Here is a 17,178-nt window from a genome sequence, read left to right as displayed (position 1 = left end):
AACCCATGTTATTTCAGCTCCAGTTTGTGTGTAGACAAGTCCTGGTGCTCAATTCTCACTGACTTCCATGGGGAATTGAGGATGCTCACAGTACTTTGCAGGACAGAATGTTTAATTTATCTGAACCCAGCCTCTGATTCTCTTCAGGTTCATTCTTTCTTACTCAAAAGCTGCTCTCTCTCTGACTAATCTCAGTCTAGTTTATTATGTTCTCTTTATCTGAATCAGAATTGTATTTAGAAACTGTACTTCTCTCTCTCCATCAGAAACTTCCCTGCTTTACTGCAATGTCCAGGTTAAAATGAGAAAAACAAACCAGCCCCAATATGAAAGGAAGAGCTGCTAGAAGAGAGTTCTCCTAGTTTCTTGCCTCTTCATATGGACGTGAATTACCTCTGTTTCCTAGAACCCACAGACTTCAAAGAGGTACTTACTTTTTTGCACAGGGGATGAACGTGCCATTTGCCTTTTTGCAGTGTCCATAATAAACTCCGTTCTGGTTAGTCTTATAACAAGAGTCTGCAGCAACTGTAGCACCTGGGAAGGAGGCAAAAAAGACAGACAAGCGGTGAAGAGCATGGAAAACAGTACGCCATGGGCCAGATCCTCCGCTGATGGAAAAGTGGTGGAACTCCACTGACAGCGCCAACTGAGGAAATGATCTATTCTATTGACATCTCACATACGTCTAATCCGTTTTGCAGTGGCACATCACTCAAATGAATTCTGCACTATAGCAGCACCCATGATCTAACTGCTAGCATATTTCTGTAAGAAATAGATGAGGGATAAAGTACATTCAGATCAGTGAGTGTGTGTATGGCCAGAGGGCATGGCTGGGAGACGCCAATCCCCAGCTTTTCATTTTGATTCCTTGAGGCCAATGGTGTAACTTTAGGTGGCTCTAGATTACGCTGGAGGACCAGGCTAGTTGACCAAGTTTAGGGGAAGGCAAAGGTGAGCTTTATGCAAACCTTTGCCCCTTTGTTCTCTACCTCACCCCCAACCTGCACCGTCTGTTCCTTGCACATAGTGAGGCTCTGGTCCTATGTAAACCTATATAAACGCAGGGGTGCCTGGCTATAAATGAAGGCAACATTTGCAGATGATCCTTTAGTGCCTGAAACTGTGAGGTGGGCATGGTCCAGTGAATAGGGCAGTGGAGTGTAAGTCAGGAGCCTTTACGTCTATTCCCAGCTTGCCACTGACCTGCTGTGTGGCCTTGGTCATATCCCTGCCACTCTCTGTACCTCTGCTGCCCCTGAGTTTGCATTGCCTATATTGACTATAAGCTCAATTCGCCCAGGGCCTTGCACATTGGAGTTGCTAGGTGTGATGAAACTAATAATACCCAGTGAAGAGTAGCTGACGCTTCTGATGGCTGGGTGTTAAGACAACAAGTGCAATATGCTTATTATCGAAAGATTAATTTGAGTTCTTTGTCTTCTAAAACATCGTCAGTAATGAAGACTCTGCAGTTGGAACCTAGTTTAAAATTTGTTGATAACAAGCAAGGGGGAGTAGCATCTTGTTTGCTCTCCCTGCCCTGTAGTGCCCTAAAAACAAATTTTTGATTATTAAGTAAAAAGGGAACATGGTCATCATCATCACATCAATGTGAAAATAGAGAGAGTTCCTTAATTTATCATGTAAATAATTCCCCACTCAGTCCCTGGCTACCTTTTTTCCAACATTGTGCAAAAGAGGAATTACTTTCCAGCTTCCTCTTTTCCACAGAAATGCATATTAAAAAGTGTCTGAAATGGGGCACTGAGCTTATGAACTTGGTAGGGATCGTCTGATGTAGTGGCAGTGTAAAAATACTATTTTAAGCACACACGACACAGCAATCAAAAAAACCCCAACGGAATGAAATCTTTAAAACTTTCTTCCTCCTTTTTGGGGAGAGGAGGGGAGATGTGTGATAGACCAGCTGCAAATACTGAGGGTTTCTCTACAAAGGAGAGTTAGTGGGGAGTGAGCTAGGGTGTGAATTTAAAGCCCAGTAGCTACTCTGCACTAACTGCCTGTGTGGGCACACTTACTCTGCATTGAGGGTGCCTTTGGTACTTATTTACATGGCCCTGCAGTTTGGACTACAGTGCTGTGCTATAGCTCTCCTGTGTGGACACTGTTGGCGCAAACTAAAAGATACCTAGTTTGGGATCCTGGACCTTTTAGTTCACGCTGGAAGTGTCCGGGGCAGTTACAGTACAGCACACTAGCCCATGCTAATACACACTGCAATTCACACCCCGGGAGGCTGAAGCCCAGCCACCATCAACCATTTGATCTACCAATAGAGTGCAAGAAAAACTATGTGGCTTGTACACACAAGCGCTCAAGGAACCTCGGTACTAACAAATCTGCGCTGAGGTATTAAGACAGAAAAGGGAAGATAGTTTCACTACCCGCTCGCTCCCTTTTTTAAGGAAGTATTAACAGATTTTCAAAACGCTTCTGTGGGCTTTGTTTTCTAAATGAATGTGACTATGAGAAAAGGAGATTAACCAGGTTCTCCAATGGAAGAAAGGCTTAAAACTACACACCCCCTCCATGCCTTATACACATGTTTTGCCATGCTGAGAAAGTGGTAATTGAATACTTGCGAAAACCAGTTAATCCTGATGATAAACTGGGCTGACAAAGTAAATACAATGCTGTAAATACAGCCCCCTCCACAACAGGTGGAATGTTAAGACTCTAGGACTATACCTGCATAACTTCATAGCACAATTATATTGATGTATTGGCTCCCGTTCTCAAAATGTACTTGACAAATTGTCTCAAATCTGTCCTAAACTCTCCCCCCTCACCTTAAACAATCTGATTCATTTAAAGACAGCATCCACTCACCTGATCCCCAAAGAGCAATGCATTGGCTCAGCAGGGTGGGGCATTTCCCCATGTAACAGTAACCCTGGCCATCTCTGCAAGGGTAGCCGTTGACTCTGAATCGATCCACTGGGCACTGGTGGGACTGGCCAGTACACAGCTCGGGCAGGTCACAGTCATGCTTTACAGGTCGGCAAAGAGTCCCTGCTCTTTTAAGCTGTAGCAGAGAGAGAGAGCGCGCAGTGGTCTTAGGCATGCCATTCCCCCAAGTCATTTAAAATACCCAGCAATGGACTTACACCAGGGTTGAACAGGACTTAAAAGTCTTTAATGGTCTGAACACCCATGTTACCCATTAAGGGAAAAGGGTGAGTTTGGTGTATCTGAAAACCAGGCCACCTGGAACCAATTGTGCAGTCCTTTCACGCATTTCTTCCTCATTGAAACTAGTAGAACTTCCAATTCCCAGAGAAATCAGTGGGACTTGTGCATATATAATGACTGCATCATTGGGCCCTTTCATTGAGCCTGCTAAGCAATGACGTTAGCAGGCATCCTATAAACTCACTGGTGCTAGCTATAAAATGCTTCTAGCAAGTGCTCTTTCAGTGTCATGTGCCATTGCTCTGAAACACCTAATATAATTTCCAGGGAGAGGATTATTTTAGCTTTGGTGCAGTTCAGTTATTTGCTGGCTACTGTTATTTCCAATGAGATTCAGAGATATCCCTGGTTAAGCAGCAACTGCCATTTTAAAGAAGGCTGGAGAAAAATAAGCTACATCATACTATGAGAATCGGAGATGTGGCAAACCCAGCACAATGGGTGTTAATAATAATGCAAATAAAATACTTTGCAGTTTATAGCAAAAGGTACTCGGCATATCACACAGGGACAGCTATGGGGCTTGCTGGAGTGGCAATGATGCCTTGTGTACCTCCTATGCTCTCCCCGCACACCTTTTCTAAGCACTCCTGGCTGTCTTATGGCTAAGTTAGACTGCAAGCTCTTTGGAGAAGAGCCCTGCGATTGTTTAGTTGTCCTTAACATACCATTGCCACCCATGACTTAGCAGGAAGGATATAAGGGAAATGGATGATCTTGTGGCTAAGAGACAAGCATAAGAGTCAGATGTGGATCTTATTCCCTTCTCTTCCACAGCCACACTGCATGAATCACACAAACTTTCTGGGCCAAAGCCTCAGCGAGTGTAAACTAGGGTGGTCCCACTGACTTCAATGGAGCTATGTCAATTTACACCAGCTGAGAATCTGGTGCTCCATGCATCAGTTTACCCATCTGGAGAGGCGAGGCAAACAGGAATGCTGGGAGGTTACGTTAATTAACATCAGGTTGGATTAATCAATATCAGTGGAGCACTTTGAGGTACTCCTGTGGAAGGTGCTTGAGAAGTGCAAAGTATGATAGTTGTTACAATGCTGCATCAATGATAAATAATAACCATTGTTCCATTTTAAAGGGGTCCTCTGGCTTTGCCCCAAAACACCACCAAAACGTGAAGAAATAGCTGAGAGCAAAAGGGGTCTCACTTGGCAGTTTTCACAGCACTCTCCAAATGCACATTTAGCATTCGGCTTCAGCTTGCACGTTGCAGCTTCACAGCAGCTATTTGTGCATTCCTGTGAAACAATAACAGAGAAAGTTACGGGCACGGTACAGTGCTCTGTATTTCTCTCCCCCCCCCACCCCCCAGTAACACATTTCTGATAGGACAGCCTGTACTTCGCTTAAAGAGAGAGAATGAGACGCATTTGTACACCACGTATCTAAAATGGCTTTACGGCAAAGCAAACTGATACTAATCATTCTTTAGGAGGATTGTGCATGACAACAAAGTGTGCTTGATTATAAAACTGCAGAATCAAGTGGTTCAGGGAATGGCTGATTTTTTTTTCTTCTTCTTCGGCACAGATCACATACAGCTCTTCCTTATTGTAGCTGAATCAGCTTACAATTCAGCTCCGCCTCCCCACTCAGCTTTCTGCTGTCCCCCAACACACACATTCTGCCTTGACAATCAGCTGGAAACGCGGTGTTCCTAGAAATAAGTTTCCGCACTAGCTTCAAGACTGTTTTTGTGGCCCTAATGACTGTACTGTGTGTCTCGTGGCATTTGAATGGATATTCCATGGAAAAATGCTACTGAAGCATATTCTGGCAGAAGTTCATTCTGGGAGCGAGCAAGAAAATTCTTTCATTTGGGCTAATGTACATTTGAGTCGGCCTTGATTCTTCCAGCTATACTTCAGAAGCATGTAAAACTCAACAAGCCATAACACTGGCTTAATTGAAGATTAGGGTTAATTTAAGGTGCGTTCTAAGCTCTCTAAGGCAGCACTGACTGAAGCTCCCCCTTGGCAAGACTGGTAACCTTCCCTCCTGCAGCGTTCCTCTGCTTCTCAGGGTTGAAGACAAAGGGCCTCATTTTCAATTACACTAAGGTTCCTTTGCACAACCCAGGCAGGGGCCTTAATATAGGGGTAGTTGCGAACTGGATGGAAAATGCTACCAAATCAGCACACCTGCCAACATTCCCAGTGGCTAAAGTGGGACAGGTCCTGCCCCCAAAGGTGGGATACTGGGGAGGGGTAGCACCAGGGAGTTGCAAGTTTGCCCTGCACTCACTCAGCACTGGCAGCACCTGCAGTTCCTGTCCTGCAGGGCTGGCTGGGCTTGGCTCCAGTGGTCTGAGCACATGCCTGGTTTACTGAAGGGAGGGTGTGTGAAGGGGCAAAGCTGGGAGTGGGGAGAGTAGGGAGGGGAGAGGCTGCCAGGGAGGAGAAGGGGGACGGGGAGCAGGTCATAATGTTTGCAGCCCAGAATGGGAAGCCAAGCCCAGAGTCGCTTTAACTGGGAACAAGGGCATTTGTGAGTTAAAGTGGAACAGCCCCATGAAACCTGGGACAGTGGGAAGGTATGAATCAGAGTAGTAGCATTTTGTAACCTTGTTGCACTGGGCTAAATGGCTACCCAAAGGGCAGAGAAATAGAGAATCAGGCACCTTCTCTGCAACTTGGAGTTTTCTGCATCCTCAAGTAGCAGAAGGTTTCAGCTGTCTCCCAAGACCTCTGGACAATCAAGCGTTACTTGTAGAAGAGTGAGGTGGACTTAAAAAACAAGGCTACATTCAAAGAGCTAGAAGCTTCTCTAGGGTTTCTGCCTCTCGATTAATATTTTTTCACAACTATTCATAGGTACCTCTGGAGTTCCACAGTCACATTCTTCTCCTGTCTCTACAAAGTTGTTCCCACAAACAGGGGGTGCTACTATGTCTTTCAGGGCAGGCATATTGGTGATGCATACTGGTGTTCGGTCCAAAATGTATTTCTGAAAATCCTGGAGGCTGCATGCAGTAAAATCCTTGGGGATGTTGTAGCTGCATAGATGAATCAACATGATTTCAGTGACAACTAATTACACAACAACACACAACAGTGTATAGGATATGAATTAAAAGAATACCCTCGTCCCAATTAATCAAATACAGTAGTTTCCCCAAATACTCTATAAAAACCTGAAATGTTTAATTTCTGGGCATTTACAGATATTTTTGTTGGGGTGAAAAAGTAAAAAAAAAAAAAATTTTTTTGGAGATACTGACAACATGGAGAGATCATCTTCTTAGATCATAAATTCCTAGCTCTATAAGACCAATGTGATACAGTGGTTACTTCTGGCACCTGAAGTACCCAGTTTCCCCTACTATGGTCCTGTGGCAGGAAGATTAATCAGTGATCTCTATGTCTCAACCACCAACTTCCTAAAGTCTCAAATCAGTGTTGAATAGTTTGTCCTCAAGAAGTTCTCCTCCTCTCTTACTGGAGTTTCACCACATGGACTAAAGTGGCAGGATTTTTTTTTCTTAACCAAAAATATATTGCCTCAACCACTTCAGACGTGAAAAAGGAGGAGAAAAATAACATAACAAAAGGGAAGAGAATAAAGGATGTGTGGTTGTAAGAGAAACACTGGTGAAACAATTGAAGAGAGAGGGGGGGAGGTTTAGACAGAATGAAAAGCCACCTTTCTAGAGGAGTCAAGCTTGCTCTACACAAATTTTAATCAGCTGGGATCTGATTCAAAGCCCATCTACATCAATGCGAGTCTTTATATCGACGTCAGTGGACCCTGGATGAGTTGAGTATAAATGGGATCACTGGCAGAAGTGCGGCAAACCCACATTAACTAAATGCTAAGAAAAGAGCAATTCTGCAGCTAAACACAAACAAAAGGAAGTGAACCATCGTCATGAGTTTAAAGGGAAGTTAATCTTAAGCAAGCCTCTGTGGGAACTGTGAATACAGATGTCTAGGAGAGGTGGATGTTTATCTAAAGGTTACATAAAATTGTACTGGAAACCTCAGGGATGCTTTCAATTGGCTGCTTATTGGAGAGGCAAGTCTCCCTATAAGAGAAATCCACTTAAGTTACAAGCAAGATTTTCAGGATATGAAACAGGATATACAAAGACTGGGTAAATTCTGTCTCACCACAAACGCATGAAGAGTCATGCTTTCTGGGCGCATCGTTTCACATGGTATAGTTATTGTAAGTGTTTGTGGCATAGTTGACAGATCCATTTCAACAGTACACTCTGAGCCTTATCCAAAATGAAGCAAATGGAAAGACCCCCCCAATGAGATTGGGCCCACCTGTATTTTAAAGCACTCATGGGCTTTGTACATCTCTACCTCGATATAACGCTGTCCTTGGGAGCCAGAAAATCTTACCGTGTTATAGGTGAAACCGCGTTATATCGAACTTTCTTTGATCTGCCGGAGCGCGCAACCCCGCCCTCCCAGAGTGCTGCTTTACCGTGTTATAACCAAATTTGTGTATTATCAGATCACGTTATAGCGGGGTAGAGGTGTAGTTCCCTTTTTGCAGATGCAAACGCCTCACCTGAGTTGTGCTGCCATGATACAAGATCCAGAATTGCATTGGCATAAGCTAGTGTCATGATTCATGCCAAAATTATGCCCCATCTCATGTGCCATGGTGGCTCCAATTGAAATTGGATTGGAATTATGGTCCTGCGGTGATGGGAACAATAGAACTGTCAGTTATTCCTATAAGCCTGCAAGCAGGTTTGGAACAGCATAAGAGAACAGCATAAGAGAAATGACATAGCTAAGAAATAGGAATCCCAAAATAAATATCCCCAAATACAGAAGAACTGGCTGTTTTACTTTGTATAAACCTGGAAAGGGATTTTTAAAAAGCATTTAATTAATTGCATCTTAATTAGAAAGCAACAAAATTATTTAGCTCAAAATTCTCTCTCCATCTGTCCCTCTAGACTGGAATTTTCAGAAGAGTCTTAAGACTAGAAACTATACCAATATAGTTAAAGCAGTAAAACTCTGCCTACCTTCAGTGTGGATGCAGTTAAACTGGTATACAAGTGCTTATGCCAGGATAGCTTATTCTGGATCGGGAAGTGAAGCAAACTATAGCAAGACATGGCATCTTCATACCAATATATCTGTATTCAGACTAGGGTTTACACTGGAATACCTATATCGGGGGAAGCGGGAGGGTATCACACCCCCAACTGACCTAAGTATATTGGTAAAACTTCTTAGTGTATAACAGGCCTAAGAGAGAGGCAGATATTTTTTTATTGAATTGTAATAGGAATTAGGCACTTAAATCCCTTAAACTTCTTTGAAAATCCCAGCCTCTCTCCCTCTGTCTATCACATCTAACACTGTAATATGTTTACATGCTATTAAATGATGTGTGGTAGGGAGAAGTGATAAGGGGTAAAGAGAACGACTCTTGCTAGGGACAATTCATGTTTTTTATATCTCTTATGGTTGTGTGCTTTTAAATATATGCCAAGGGCTCCCAGAACTCTGGCTGGCCATCTCTTTGGTAAGAAGTTGCTTTTGGGTGGAAATCTAAATAAATAAGCAGTGTCTGATAATAGAAGGGCATAAAAGTCAAGGTGTGCTGCATTATTCCAAAATCCCCATCAGCCACTGCAGTACATGCTGCTACCTCTTGGCCCCTGTGTGTTGTGTTCTGTCTGGCTTCACATCCAAATCTCAACTGCTTTAAAAATCAGGGGGTATTTGGTTTTAGAGATTTGGCTCGGTCCTTTAAAGCATTTGGCTCAGTCAGTGAACTTTGGGTCCAGAGGTGAATGTTCCCTGCTTTCAGGGAGAGGTTTTGCATCTAATGTTCTGGTTTAGGCCCATATCTGGTAGGTTGTTTTTTTTTTTTGTTTGTTTTTTTTCTCCAAACCAGTTCATCTGTCTCTAATTTAAGATGCTCAGTGTTGTGATTTGGGGCATCCTGGTCAAAACTGATTCCATCGTTTATCACTTTCTTTTAAATTGCGGTATATGGTTCTGCTCTCCCTTATATTAGTTCATAAATAAACAGCTTTGTACGCTCTTCAGCCTGATGCAGCAATGAAATGTACCCCAAATCATGCCACACAGCAAATAGAGATGTTAAAAATTCTAGTGACAGTTGCCTGCTGGTTAAATGTTACCCAAAAAACCAACCAGACCTGAACAATGCCTGAGGAATGAGTAGAACTGCACATGGTTCCCACAAAGGCCAGGCCTACTGTTGGTCCATCAAAGTCAATCGCTCTGTAAGGAAGCAAAAACACACAGCGTGAAGCCCAGCGGTCTGTCACAAGGATGCAAACCTGATGACGTTGCTGGTGATTTTGTTGGTTTAACTGGAGGTTCCCTTAGGCATGGTCCCCTTAGTCAGAACCAGTGTGACAGGGGAGAGATTATCAAGGGCACAAATACTTAGGAGCCTGACTCTCATTGGCCTTCAGTGGGATTTAGGCACTTACCGGTATCTGTCATTTGTGCCCTTGGCTCTCTCCCTGAGAGTCACAAATACGACACTGCAGCTGATTCAGCAAACCACTTAAGTACATTTTTAATGCCAGGTATGTGCTTAAGTTCCACTGATATCAATGGGACATTAGCACATGCTTAAATGTAAACACGTGCTTTGATAAACCAGGCCCAGTGGGCTCGTGCCAGAATACTGAATTGGGCACCTCTCCAAAGTTTGGATTCAGATCAGAATCTGGGTCTGAGCTCTGTATTTCAGGCCCAGATAGCTAGATAGCCAGCTGCAAAATTCATAACCAGCTCCTCATTTGGATATTAAACTTCCCCCCTCCAAAATGCACGGGTGCTTGAGTCCATCTCTATTCATTCATTTTATTTGCATTTATACCAACACTTTGCATTGTACCACATTTTATAGTGTTCCTGTTTTGCCGTAGCTCAGACTAGATGAACATAACAATCTCTTTTGCCCTTAAAAACCTATCGGTGAAATGCTAACCCCGTTGAAGTCAATGGCAAAACTCCTGTTGACTTCAACGGGGCCAGGGCTTCACCCTATCAATCTGTGAATATTACAACCCACTGTTTGAAATGACAAAACTAGGACCCTTATAAACTGCACCTCTGCTTATCTTTTGTAAACAAATTTCTGGGTACAAATTCTTCTAGCATATTTGGAAATACAAGTGGAAAAGGACATGATACGTACGTGAGTAACTGAGCATTGTCATTATTCTTCCGTTTCAGCAGGTCCGTTTGACGCCATGTTGAGAATTTGTCCAACGTGGTGCCGGCTGAAGAATTCACAGTGAACGGATCCCCAGCTGACCAGATTTCTAGACCAATCAAAGCCACATGAATGTTTATGGCTTTATAAACCTGCCATAAGGAGAGATCATGGACAGAAGAATTAAGAAGAAGTAAGTGAATAACGTAGCTGAAGTCAACGTACTTAGATCGACTTACTGTGGTGTCTTCACCACGGTGAGTTGACTGCTGCCACTCCCCCGTCGACTCTGCTTGCTCCTCTTGCGGCACTGGAGTACAGGAGTCGACAGGAGAGGGCTCGGGGGGTCGATTTATCTTGTCTAGACTAGACGCGATAAATCGATCCCCACTGGATCGATTTGCTGCCAGCTGATCCGGCGTGTAGTGTAGACATACCCTAAGTAACTTATAATTTTTTCAGACAGCAGGGACTTATTCTGATAACATTTGATCATTTCTAAAACTAAATGAACTTTTCTGAATTCTGAAATTCCAATGAAGTTTTGAAACTTTAAAAAAAAAAGGCAAAAAATATGATTTTTCTTAATTCCGCCTCTTCCCCCTCCCCCCAATTTTTGGACCATCTGAAGAAATTGTCAAAATAAGTCCCATTTTGAAATTGCAGCAGCATATTTAAAGAAATTACAAACTTAAGAGAGGAAAAAATGTGGAAATTTTTTACACCTTCTTTTTAATGAACTCTAATCAGTTCTTTGTAACAATTGCTTAGACACTGATGCCATAAACCCTTCCTTAAAATATTTGATTTAGTTATGTAATTCTTTCTCCCTCACTTCTGAACATATAGCACGGGATATTATGGACATGTGGCATACAGTTGGGACTAGATCTCTAGCTGCTGTGCTAGTAAGGCTCCTTTACCCTCTAAGGGTATGTCCAGACTACCCTCCGGATCGGTGGGTAGCGATCAATCTATCGGGAATTGATACATCACGTCTCATCTAGACGCAATATATTGATCCCCGAATACGCTCCTGTCGACTCCGGAACTCCGCCAGGGCAAGCAGCGGAAGTAGAATCGACGGGGAAGCCGTGGCTGTCAATCCCGCGCCGTGAGGATGGGAGGTAAGTCGAAATAAGATACGTCGACTTCAGCTACACTATTCCCGTAGCTGAAGTTGCGTATCTTAACATTGAGACCTCCTCTTCCCCCCACAGTGTAGACCAGGCCTTAGAGCAATATAATACATGGGGCTTTAATGTAAATGAGAATCAGGCACATGAAGTTGAATTTGATTGATTTATCATATGCTTAAAGTTAAGCACATGCATAAGCATTTGGAGGATTGGAGCCTAACTGTATAAAAATGCAGTCTATAAGAATCTTGGCATAGAGTTTCCTCTTAAGGAAGAATTTTCTTTGAAAATTTGATGGAAATTGTAAGGTTTTGTGAAGAGCTGGTCTTTTAATTAAAAAAAAAAAGACCTTTGTAGTGTTTATTACAATTTTGCCTTTTACATGAGCATGGATTGCCACTGACTTGACCTTGTGTAGTAAGTTGCTTGAGTGCAAAGATGGTGTAAACCACTATGTTGATTTGGCAGCGTTTCATACCCACTTTTCACTGCTGTGAATAAAATGTGCAAGGCATGGGGCAGTAAAGAATCAGATCCAGTGTCGACAGTTGTTTTCAGCCAAACCATTGTGGACTATGAGGAAAAAATTCATTAGGTTGATATCATGGTTCTGTTGCTTTTATAGATGTGAAGGCACAGATTCTCCTTTCATTTTTTCCATCTGATCCTTTATTTCTGCTTTATTCACTTTCATAAATGCCAGCAGATCCAATTTTCTTCATTCTTTTCTAGGTGTAATTACAGAAAACTCCCAAGACTGCAAAACTTAATCAATTATGTAGCATTTTTAGTTAATAATAACAGGGCTTACCATGTTGATGTAATTGATTATTTCAAAAACCCGTGTTCTTATACTCGTCATGTTGCGATTGTACTTCCTATACTGCAAAAATAAATATGAAAGCATCAGTAACAAGATAAGGGGAAAAAATAAAACAACGATTGGGGAAAAAAGACCTGAAACATTTCAAATAAAAATGCACCACAAATTAGTGGTCTTTGTTAAAGTGAAATGAAGGTATTAGTATAGCAACTGATCTCAGTTTACTATTTATCTCCTATTCATATCATATTGTATATTTCAAATCCCTCACATTGTATGATATTCAGCCCTTGCGCAGAGAGAGAGCACAAGGCCTACTGAAGTCCCCCACCTTATGCTCTATTTTATGCATTTAAGTGAGACTTCAGTGGTGCACAGGGCCGGTGCAAGGATGTTTCGCGCCCTAGGCGAAACTTCCACCTTGCGCCCTCCCCCCCCATGCCCCCGCCCTGAGGCGCTCTCCCCCATCCCGCCCTGAGGCGCCCTCCTTGCGGCCACTCCCCACCCTCCACCCTGAGGCACCCCCCCCGCCCCAGCTCACCCCTGCTCCGAGCACGAGCCCCCCGAGCATGCCATGGATGCTTCACTTCTCCCGCCTCCCAGGCTCGCGGCGTCAATCAGCTTAGGCACCGCAAGCCTGGGAGGCGGGAGAAGTGAAGCAGCCACGGCGTGCTCGGGGAGGAGGAGAAGCAGGGGTGAGCTGGGGTGGGGAGTTCCCCTGCGTGCCACCCCCCACCCCTTTACTTACTGCAGGCGGCCCTCCGCGCGCTCCTCTGCCCCAGCTCCCTCCGCCTAAATGCCGGTGGCGACCGGGGCGGCCGAAGATCCGGCTGCCGCGGTCACTGCCAAAGAAAATGGCACTCCCCAAATCCTAGCGCCCTAGGCGACCGCCTAAGTCGCCTAAATGGTTCAACCGGCCCTGGTGGTGCATAGACCTTGTATTGCCTGTCTGCACAGCAGTGAATTTCACCCCTTAGTCATTAAGAAGTGAATAGCTATTTGAGAGCAGATGGTGATATTAAGAACATAAGAGCTGCCATACTGAGTCAGACCATGGTTCATCTTGTCCAGGAAGGGTAACCAGATTTCCCAATTTTATAGGGACGGTCCTGATTTTTTGGGTCTTTTTCTGATATAGGCTCCTATTACCCCCCACCCTCATGCCAATTTTTCACACTTGCTATCTGGTCACCCTATGTCCAGGACCCTGTCTCCAACAGTGGCCTGTAGCAGAGCTTCAGTGGGAGTGTACAAAACAGGGCAATTATGAAGTGATCCACCTGTGTCTTCAACTCCCAGCTTCTGGCAGTCAGAGGTTTAGGGTCACTGTGAGCCTGGGGTTATGTCTCTGACCATCTTGGCTAATAACCATTGATGGACCTATCTGCCAGGAACTTATCCAGTTCTTTGTTGAATCCAGTTATACTTTTGGCCATCACAACATCCCATGGCAGCGAGTTCCACAGGGTAAATGTTCATTTTGTGGAAAAAATACTTCCTCTCAGTTTTATTAAACCTGCTGCCTATTCATTTAACCAGGTTACCCCTAGTTTTTGTATCATGTGAAAGAGTAAACAGCACTTTTCCATTCACTTTTTTCGCACCATTCATGATTTTGTAGACCTCAATCATATTCCCCCTTATTTGTCTCTTTTGTACATACAACTACACACTGCACTATAGGTACTGCAGCCCGCAACACCTACTGTACTGCAATCACAATGGTGTAGGTTGAGAATTTAAGGCTCGGGGACTAGGCCCCAAATCCTGTCCCCCTATTCTTGTTTTTCTTTGTCAAATAACAGCCGTTCTAGATATTAAGCCAGGTCTTCAGCTAATGTAAATCTGCATAGTGTCATTGAAATCAATGCTGAGTTACACCAGCTATGGATCTGACCTATTATTTTTAATGCACAGTGCCTAGAGACTAGGATGACCAGCACCTGTAAATATCTAATGTTACGTCAACACTGAAGCTGGGAGCAAGTCTCCCAGCCCAGGCAGACAGAACAGTGCTAGTGGAGTTTGAGCTAAATATCAGTGTGGACTTTGTGGTTTGGACTGCAGCTTAGGCTCTCAAGCCTAGGCGGTCTGGTGGGCTTAGCCTAAGGGGCCTGCAAACACTTACTATCAGGTGTAGCATTACCATAAGTGTTTATTAATATGAAATCATTGGCACTAGTTCTCATAATAAACACGAAGGGCTTGATTCAAAGCCTATTAAAGTCAGTGGAAAGACTTTCCTTGATTTCAATAGGTTTTGGATTGGGCTTTACATCTGGTAGAGTTTTTGTGTGCTAAAATAGAAGGTACACACCTCAGGCCTGATTCCGATCACAACCGAAATCCACTTTTCACCACGGATTTCTGTTGGTTTAATCCTGATTGACACAAGTGCAAGTGAGGAAGAATCAGATTTGTAGAGTGTTAGAGGATGCGGTACAAAGGTGACAAAGTAGCCTAAGCTCATACAGATCTGAGTTTCTTCCTGTCCTTTTAGGGTCTGGTTTACGTTAAAGCCCCTTTACACTGTTCTGACAGAATAAGGAGTAAAGTAAAGTTCCACTCACTCTAAGGCCCCTTTTCACTGTGTAAAGGGGCTGTAGTACAAATGAGGCCCTTAGAATCTTAAATTAAAAAAAAAGGCAATAGCCGGTTTTATGAAAATTAGTTTAAAAGAGATTGCTCCTGGGCTGATGTCAAGTTTCTGCCTTTGGCAAATATTTAAGGCTGAGTAAACTTCCCCCTGAAAACTGGGACATATGATGGAAGTGTCCTACTTTCACAACACCAAATATAGTAATGTTCTTAGAAAATATGCTGATAGGGGGGAAAAGAAAGAAGAAGAAACAACAACGATTTGGAAAAAAAATTGTTCTAGTTTTTGTTCATTATTTTTCATGCCAAGATGATTCGCCTTTCCTGGTACTGCACTGTTTTAGTTAATGGAAACACATTCATTCGTGATGTAACTTCCGAGTGTTGGGTCCAGTGGATGAGAGGAGCATGAATCAGTAAGCATGAAAGTGTCTATCAGAAATATGATCAGCTGTGGACCTGATCCTGCAAACACAGGTTGCTTAACTTTAAGCCCATTGGTTACAATTGAGACTACTCTTGTGCTTGAAGTTTAGCAGGTATTTGTTTGCAGGATCAGGGCCTTTTTATAATATCCATATTTTACCTACACAGCAGGTTGTATAACTGATCAGCTACAATAGCTCAGTGGTTTGAGCATTGGCCTGCTAACCCCAGGGTTGTGAGTTCAATCCTTGAGGGGTCCACTTAGGGACCTGGGGCAAAATCAGTACTTGGTCCTGCTAGTGAAGCCAGGGGGCTGGACTCAATGACCCTTCAGGGTCCCTTCCAGTTCTAGGAGATTGGTATATCTCCATTAATTTATTTATTTACGATTCTCTTGTATTCAAAATCTCCGTCTTTATTTGCAAACCTCTCCTGGCTCATAAATACTTTTGGTGGCCATAACTCTCTCTGCTCCTCTCCATATTCCCTCTGGTCAGGTGAGCCCCAAATCCTTGAAATGCTGCTGAAAATACTTGTTAAAGGTATTGGGGACGAGATGGTGGTCAAGATCACACAGGCTAATGAGCTGATCCTACACGCTATTCTGCACATACTATCCCCTGCGCTTCTGCAGAGTCCCACTGAGATAGTTGGGGGTTCCACCTGGGCACAGTGATTTGCTTGTGTGGAGCAGCTTGTGGGATCAGGGTCAAAGTGTGTCATGTGGCTAGTCCACATTGAGGGTGACAGCCTCCTGCTACTACCAGTTAGCTCATATGATATCCTGTCCTGAGCCTCTTAAAGGCACAGCACAGAACCTGCAGCCCAGAGGGACGGAGAAGACTATGGTGGCTAAGTCACCTTTGGGTCCTGCCCGCTCCAGGATGCCTGATATAATGTAGATAGCCCTGGGGGTCTGTCTCAGTTATGGCAGCCTTGCCTGGGATTCTGCAGCCCTGCCCCAGCATGCCCCATAAGCCAGGGCTTAAGAAGGATCTTCAGAGGACAGCTTTACAGCTGTCTTTCTCAGTGCCTGCTCTAGGGGAATCTTCCCATAGCTAGAACTGGGGATTTTAGGTTTCCTTCACTTCATTATAGCTCTATGTGGTGCAACTGGGGAAGGCATGTGGGATAGGCTCTCACACTAGTTGCAGGGTAACAGAGAACCAGGCCATACACGTATATTGTCATACAAAAAATGTCAGTGTGTTGACGAACATTTTCCAATCAGTCTTACTTGAGATCTGTATTTGGCTGTCCATTGTGAATTTCAAATCTTCATAGGGCAGGATCTTCCTTGCTCAAAGTTGGCTTAACACTGCCCGCCGCTGAAGTCAAGGATAATATACCCTTTTATCTCAATGGGAGCACAGTTAGACCAGTGCTGAGTGCTTTGAAAAATCAAATCCATAGTTGTTGTAAAGGTAAAGTGAAAAATGTTTATCTGAATACTCACCGCAGCATTGTCTACAACTATGTAGACTTCAACATACTTCTTTGCTTTCAGGTATTCCTGTTTCTAAGAAAAACATTTTGCAAAAGATTGTTAGGACCTGTTCCAATCTGCCCCCTTTAGATTCAAGAAGAATATTTTATAATCATATAATCTCTCTCTCTAAATTACTGAGAGTGGAAATGCTGTCATCCCAATTTTACACTTGAGAAGCTCAGGGTCAGACTTTCAAAGGTATTTAGGTGCCTAAAGATGCAGACAGGCACCTAGTAGAATTTACAAAAGCACCTAAGTCAGTTAGGTGCATAACTTCCATTGATATTGTTTGG

General features: G+C 43.5%; 1 protein-coding gene across 1 annotated transcript in view; it reads right to left on the bottom strand.

The window, feature by feature from the left end:
- Window positions 1-17,178, bottom strand: part of LOC123365104 (zinc metalloproteinase-disintegrin-like NaMP) — a 44,356-nt gene that overhangs the window by 11,298 nt on the left and 15,880 nt on the right. Inside the window, exons 7-15 of the mRNA XM_045007746.1 lie at window positions 16,853-16,915; window positions 12,361-12,432; window positions 10,393-10,562; window positions 9,377-9,461; window positions 7,759-7,889; window positions 6,055-6,232; window positions 4,386-4,475; window positions 2,857-3,052; window positions 435-537 (exon numbers count right to left, since the gene is read on the bottom strand). Coding sequence (XP_044863681.1) covers window positions 435-537; window positions 2,857-3,052; window positions 4,386-4,475; window positions 6,055-6,232; window positions 7,759-7,889; window positions 9,377-9,461; window positions 10,393-10,562; window positions 12,361-12,432; window positions 16,853-16,915 — 1,088 coding nt within the window. The remainder of the gene's footprint in view (window positions 1-434; window positions 538-2,856; window positions 3,053-4,385; window positions 4,476-6,054; window positions 6,233-7,758; window positions 7,890-9,376; window positions 9,462-10,392; window positions 10,563-12,360; window positions 12,433-16,852; window positions 16,916-17,178) is intronic.

This window comes from Mauremys mutica, chromosome 2 (assembly GCF_020497125.1).
Source record: "Mauremys mutica isolate MM-2020 ecotype Southern chromosome 2, ASM2049712v1, whole genome shotgun sequence".
NCBI lineage: Eukaryota > Metazoa > Chordata > Testudines > Geoemydidae > Mauremys > Mauremys mutica.
Note: the sequence above shows the minus strand (reverse complement) of the source record. Positions and strands in the feature narration are given on the sequence as shown.